At 33.8% G+C, this 6277-nt stretch overlaps 2 protein-coding genes across 5 annotated transcripts in view; both read right to left on the bottom strand.

Annotated features, from left to right (window-relative positions):
* Nucleotides 1–239: 239 nt before the first annotated feature.
* The window catches only part of LOC144996945 (uncharacterized), a 7218-nt gene continuing 1180 nt past the window's right edge, over nt 240–6277 (bottom strand). The window contains exons 1-8 of one of the 4 annotated variants that reach the window (XM_078956747.1): nt 6128–6277; nt 3723–4652; nt 3469–3612; nt 2704–2810; nt 1461–1827; nt 1156–1363; nt 949–1058; nt 240–863 (exon numbers count right to left, since the gene is read on the bottom strand). The exon at nt 6128–6277 is cut by the window's right edge and continues 1180 nt beyond it. In XM_078956747.1, coding sequence (XP_078812873.1) covers nt 1343–1363; nt 1461–1827; nt 2704–2810; nt 3469–3612; nt 3723–4652; nt 6128–6277 — 1719 coding nt within the window. In that variant the 3' untranslated portion in view covers nt 240–863; nt 949–1058; nt 1156–1342. Of the gene's footprint in view, nt 864–948; nt 1059–1155; nt 1364–1460; nt 1828–1857; nt 2573–2703; nt 2811–3468; nt 3613–3722; nt 4653–6127 lie in introns of those variants that run through there. The other 3 variants (XM_078956748.1, XM_078956749.1, XM_078956750.1) reach the window with 3 other exon arrangements.
* Nucleotides 449–1320, bottom strand: LOC145045309 (F-box protein At2g02240-like). The gene is made up of 3 exons (XM_078993644.1): nt 1156–1320; nt 949–1058; nt 449–863 (listed from the first exon to the last, which is right to left on the bottom strand). Exons 1-3 carry the CDS (start codon nt 1318–1320, stop codon nt 449–451), a joined length of 690 nt encoding a protein of 229 aa, XP_078849770.1.

Here is a 6277-nt window from a genome sequence, read left to right as displayed (position 1 = left end):
ACACTCCTCCGTTTGTCAGTATCTGGGTTGTAAGAGCGCGAACCTCTTTTTGGAGTGGTTGATGAAGGCTTTGTTTATGGTATATGAAAATCGTTGGTATGGTTGTTTTGCTTCCTCCAGCTAAGATGATCATCATGCATGTATGTCCACTTTAGGATTACATTTATTCTACTGGTATATATGTTTTCTGGTTTTAATAGTATTGCACCCCTGTAACTTTTGATGCCATATACATAAAAAAAAAAAAAAACAAAAGCTTTGTAATTTTCCCTCTTATAAAAAGAAGTTTATCTTGTCTTGTATAGACATGCAACTAGCTATGCGCTGCATAGTATTGGGGATATATCTTCTATTGAGCCTTTAAGTTAATATATATAAAAGTACAAAAGATGTAATAACAGTTACTATACACTTAGAACAACATGTTTAAATCTTACTTAATATACACTTATGCTATAGGACGGAACTCAATTCCATACACAATAAGCCCTGACATATTTCCTTCAAAACATGTCAGTTTCAAATCCATAGGAACAAACTCATCACTATGCGTGTCATCAAAGATGTTTTCCCACACTATAACCTCCATCCATCCATCTTCTCTCTGTTCTGGAATCCATTTGATTTTGTCTAAATTCACTGTGCTTGGGTACCTGAAAGAAATGATTTTGGTTCTTTCCTTTCTATGGGGTACTAGATCACGTGCTTTCACTGGGCACTTGAGCCCACGACATTTTTTTGAAAGTTTGAACACAAGGAAACAAGCATAGGTTGTATCTGATGAGAGCATTTTGGTCTCAATGTCACATTTGATACGAAAATCCTGGTGAGATAGAATCTCAACAACCTCTTCAAATCTGCACCTACATTAATTAAGTCTTATAAATTTAAGTGATTCCATGAAATCTGCTAAAGTAAACCTAAGATGAAAGGAGTAATAAAGTAAACCTGGATTCGGTTGGAGGGTTGCACAACTTTATACTTGAAGAGTTGTATATAATTGCTTTTGCAGGTAGCATATGACATCTCTTCCCGTTGACTTCACTTAGGGAGAATAACTGTTCATCATAGAGTTACACGCTTATCATTATGATACCACAAGAATATGTAATTAATTTTTCAAATTTTGTGTTAAGAAAAAGAAAAACATCAGACCTTTTCACCATTGTCAATTAGAACTCCTTTGAAAAGAAGTAAGCACAGCTCTACATTGGAGGCATTTTGGACATTGTTTCCAGACCTCTTAATAATTTCTTCATTATCGGCTATCATTTGTTCTGCTGAGTCCATCTCCAACTTTGTTTTCAAGACTCCTCCCATGTTTGTTCCATCCTTCAATTTTTTATTTTTTTTCTAAGTCCACCTATAGACAATTAGATGACCACGTTATGATATTTTTGTACAAATTTCCCCAAAATAAATACAAAAAAGAAGAGAGGTACACTAACTATTTGATTTACCATTGGAATGGCGTTAAACTCTATGCCTTCAACAAATATTCCCCCTATGCCACAATAATACTTTGAAAAGCTTTCTAGTAGAAATTCAAAATCAGTACTTCTGTGATCACTCTGAAACCGAAATAATTCAACTCTCAACCACTGACTTCCACCTTCTTTCCACTCTGCAAAATATGCATTTAAGGTTTCACCCGCCTTTTTATATTTAAGGTTTATGTATATCGGCCTGTTGGAAACCTTTCTTCGATCATAAAACTTGAAAACTAGGTAAGCTCCATACATCGTCTCTGGAGTTAAGAACTCAGCATTTATCTGAACTCCAATATTAAGATTTGAGATGTCCAAGATCTTTGCGACCTTTGGAAATCTGCACAAACATATTACGATTCAGAAAATCGTATGCTATCCAACATATTGATAGATTGTAAAAAGGAGCAAGTGTTGGTAGTTTCTCATAATTTACATGTTAGACTATGATTCTAATAAATATATGTTTCTGTGGGTTTAATTTGTGGCTTACAAATTGGTCAAAAGGTCCAAATAAAGTCAAAAGATCTTTAGTGAATAAGGGTACTTTTGTCTTTTTCAAGCGTTTGTTTTTGTTTGGCTGCAGCTTAATAATGTGTATCAGGTTAGTTACGGAGAGTTTTTGAGATTTGCCATTTCCATTATTCTCCTCTTTTCTTTGTTCCCCCACAAGTAAAATGAGAAGCAAATTTTGGTTCTTCATTTTCTTGTTTCTTTTCTAATTATTCCTTTTGTAAACACTAAACACATATACACATCATCATAGCACAGCAGTTTCATTTTCCACATCTCAAAAGACCACCAAATTATGTGCCCATAAGATGAGAAAAACTACAAAACAAGCCCCCATATTTTGAAATTTGTTGTTAAAACTCGTTGGCTCAAGTCAAAAATGTGAATTCTACTTCAACATAGATTTGACAAAACTAAGGGAATTTCTATCACTTCATTAGAAGTTTAGATCCCAAGCCCAACATGTTTTCCACCATATCTTAGTACAGTCACTTATAAAACTTGTGGTTCCCGAAGCAAGCTCATGCACTCTAGCTAGGTTTTAACCTCATGGATTTGATGCAAACGTTCCACTTCATAAAAGAAGTAGAAATTTTTATGCTAGAGTTCACTCCAAACAGAATGATTTTAAGTTAAGTGACATGTATCACTTGACTTAAAAAGTTAATAGAAAGTGGTGGTAATCACATAAAGTAGACAGAACCTTGATTTTTGAATGGATCTCCACTTCAGAGAAGAAACATCATTGTATGAAAATCTTTTGGCCGGTATCATTTCATTTCTTGATCCATCCATGCTTATTGAAAACCACTGTTGCCATAAAAGATGAGCAAAAATTGAAATTAAAAATGAGTCGGAGAGCATTAATTATATTATGAAAAGGCATGGAATGTTGAGAGAAGATGTCGAGAGGATTAGAAGACAGTGAGAATGATAAGTTATTTATCTAAACGGTTACTTTCTGTCCTGATATATATTATATCTTGCATGGAATGATTAGTTTGTTTCTTGTATAATATTGATGGCTGGTTATTTATCAATATTGTTGCTTGTTTGGAGTTTAGATCTCATGTTTCTAGTTCTGATGAGCCTTGAGATGTTTTTCAATCACCTTTACCTTCTTTGAGATTAGATAATATTAGATATCATTTATCAGTGCTGCATTGAGCTTGCAAGATCATCTAGAAAAAAAAAAAACATTCCTTTCATTTGAAGAAAACATAATACCCACAGTGGTTTTTCCTTGATATGTAAATAAAAGCCTATGTTGTGTAAATGATTCCTAGATGCAAAATTTTGATTATAGTGCTATTATATCATCTTTTTTTTTTCTGGCAGGCATGTATGCTATATATGGTAGTGAAGAGATATTCCAAGGAAAACCAACACATGGAATTATTGACTATAGTCTATCGATGTATATTTCGAATGAGGAAAACATATATAATGGTAAAAGAGATCGAGTCACCACTTTTTCGTTGTTAAGGAGGATTCCTGAAGAAAATAGGGAATGGAGATCCTTCTTTGAGATAGTGGAGGGCACCGTATATTTTGACATTTGGATTATTTTCTTATAATCTGTTGGCAGATTTTGCTCCCATTCCCACTCATCCTGTGTATGTGTGAAAGATGAAAACATTATAACTGCATGCAAAGCAGTTTGCTGAATCTTGCTATTAAAAGAAGGCTCATTAGTTTCTCTACTCGTCAAGGTGAACTTACCTGGCAATTGAAGGCTTTTTCAAGTTCCTCTACAACCTTAGCCATTGTTGGTCGATCCTCATGTTGTTCCATCAAGCATTGATAGGCAATGGTTGAAAATATCACCAAGGATTGTGGTTCAATTTGTTGTTTTATAGCATGAAAGATAATATCTTGTATTTTTTGGGTTTTGAAGCTTTTTGCTGCCAACTGTGCAAGAAACACCACTCGCTCGTCTTCAACTGTCAGTCTTGCACTTTTCAGTTGAGCTTCATCATTTGGGAGTTCACGAAGCTGTTGTTTCTGATCAATTTTGATCCTTTCAACTGCTGATCTTCCTGATAAGATCTCAAATAAAATAACCCCAAAAGAATACACATCCGATTTTTGTGTCATGGAGCCTGTGGTCAGATAGAGTGGATCAAGATAACCTAAAGTGCCTGCACCTCGGAATATGATGAAATCAGAAATTGCAGCTTTCCAATCGTCCCTAAGAAGAATGCTACTGCTTTTCATGTCACCATGAATCAACTGTTGATCGGTTTCAGTATGACTATGAATGTAAGCTAACCCATGTGCAGCATCAACACATATCTTGAGCCTTTGTTTCCATGTTAGACTACTGTTGGTTAGATGCTGTTTTACACTTCCTTTAACCATGTGCTCAAAAACAACGATCCTCTCACCCTTTTCTTCACAAAATCCTATAACAGGAACAACATTCTCATGGCTATAACTATAAAGCTGTGCAATCTCCTTACACAATTCTTCTCCATATGAATCCACTGAATGACAGAGCCGCTTTATGGTAACCGTGTTATGTCCACTCAAGTGAGAAAGTGTCCCAGAATACACCTCGCCCAATGGTCCTTGCTCTTTTTTATCACGGAAGTTGTTTGTAGCAGACATAACATCATCGAGTGTCGTTCTAAGGGATTCCACCCCCTTAACCTGCATAAGATATGCAGAGATAAGTGCAAGCTTTGTAATATTACATATTCATTATTGTTTCCAATTTAGAATTGTTTGGTATTGCTTATTTGAAGTGTGTGTTGACTCATTGCGATTTGAAACCGGTAATAAGCTATTTTACATTTTGATAGAATAATAGTAAAAACTAAAAACACTTATTTACTTATATATTTGATAATTTACTTTCTCCTCACTTATTGAATTAAATAAAGAGTTTTTGATAAGTTCTTTCTTCATTACACGTATAAACAGAATTTGACAAACACTAAAAATTAACTTATTAGCTTTTACATTTTGGTACCAGATAAACCGATCAAAATAGTTTTTTTTTTTTTTTTTTTTAAACTCTATTCTGACACAGATAAACTAATAAACACTTAAAAAGAAAAAGTTGTTTCAAATAAGAAATCCCGTAAATCTATCCTCATATCTCATAAATATATTATATGGATATGGATATGGATTTTATTGGGGTTGAAACACACTTTTACTCTAAACTAGAACGAAAGAAACAAAATTACACTCTCTATTGCAAGAACGAAAAACAACCCTCTAGATAATACTCGCTCTAAGTATTACTCTCTATCACTCTGTTTTGTGGTGCTCTACAACTGAAGTTGGAGCTCTATTTATACCTAAACCAACCACAAAAGTTACTGTAACTATTTATTGCATTCACCGTATGAAATAAAGAAGCTGCCATTTCTTATTGTCAACATAGATGGTGGTGCACCCAGCCATCCATGTTAGGTTCACACCCAAGTAATTTTACACTCACAAATTTTACATGGGTCTTACGTCTAAGGTACAAGTTTAGGGCATCCACAATGTATTACACTTATTAGAGTTTGATGGATAGACACATCATCATTTTATTTACTATACAACTCTACATTATTTTTCCTATAATGCATTGAACTCAACAGAGTTCAATGGAATATATATATATATATATATATATATATATATATATATATATATATATATATATATATATATATAAGTTTCTTTTTCCCCATTGAAGAGTTCAATGACGATTGAACTCCATATTTATTGAATGCCAAAATGGCATCCCACAATGATAGAGTTTAATCTATTGAATGCCAATTAGACATGCCACCTCATTCAACTATCTCATTAAACTATGCATTGTGGATGCTCTTACTTCTTAATGTCGGCTAAATGCAAGAAATAGCAACATAGTTTTGTTTATTTATGAATTATAGCATCCTACTTTCATATCCATTGTTAGTTTTTTCATTTTTTTTAGTTTCAAGGCATTGTACTTTGAAAATTTTACCAAATTATACACCTTGTACTTTCAATTTTTTCTCCTTATTAGCACATTATGCCTTGAAAAATCTACCCTATTTTAGTGTGTTAGATGATATTACTATAGTTGGGTATATTTTACAAAGTACAATGCTACAATTAAAAAAAAATTAACTACTTACATGGGACTTGAATGCTCTTTCAAGTTCTTTCACGACATCAGCCATTGTGGGACGGTCCTCTCGTTTTTTGTTGCAGCATTTACATGCAATTTCTGCAAATATCATTAGGGAAGCTGGGCAGGTTTCATCATCCAGAACTGGAGAGCCGGC

This window comes from Lactuca saligna, chromosome 5 (genome assembly GCF_052625555.1).
Source record: "Lactuca saligna cultivar CGN05327 chromosome 5, ASM5262555v1, whole genome shotgun sequence".
Classification (NCBI taxonomy): domain Eukaryota; kingdom Viridiplantae; phylum Streptophyta; class Magnoliopsida; order Asterales; family Asteraceae; genus Lactuca; species Lactuca saligna.
The sequence above is the reverse complement of the archived record's forward strand: the minus strand, read 5'-3'. Positions and strand labels throughout refer to the sequence as shown.

Bases quoted from the DNA above. Each gene is read 5' to 3' on its own strand.
- LOC145045309 (XM_078993644.1), bottom strand. From the start codon at position 1,320: ATGGGAGGAGTCTTGAAAACAAAGTTGGAGATGGACTCAGCAGAACAA. The intron at 1,059-1,155 runs GTCTGATGTTTT...TATGATGAACAG, and splicing joins TAATTGACAATGGTGAAAAG to TTATTCTCCCTAAGTGAAGT. The intron at 864-948 runs GTTTACTTTATT...TAATTAATGTAG, and splicing joins AACCCTCCAACCGAATCCAG to GTGCAGATTTGAAGAGGTTG.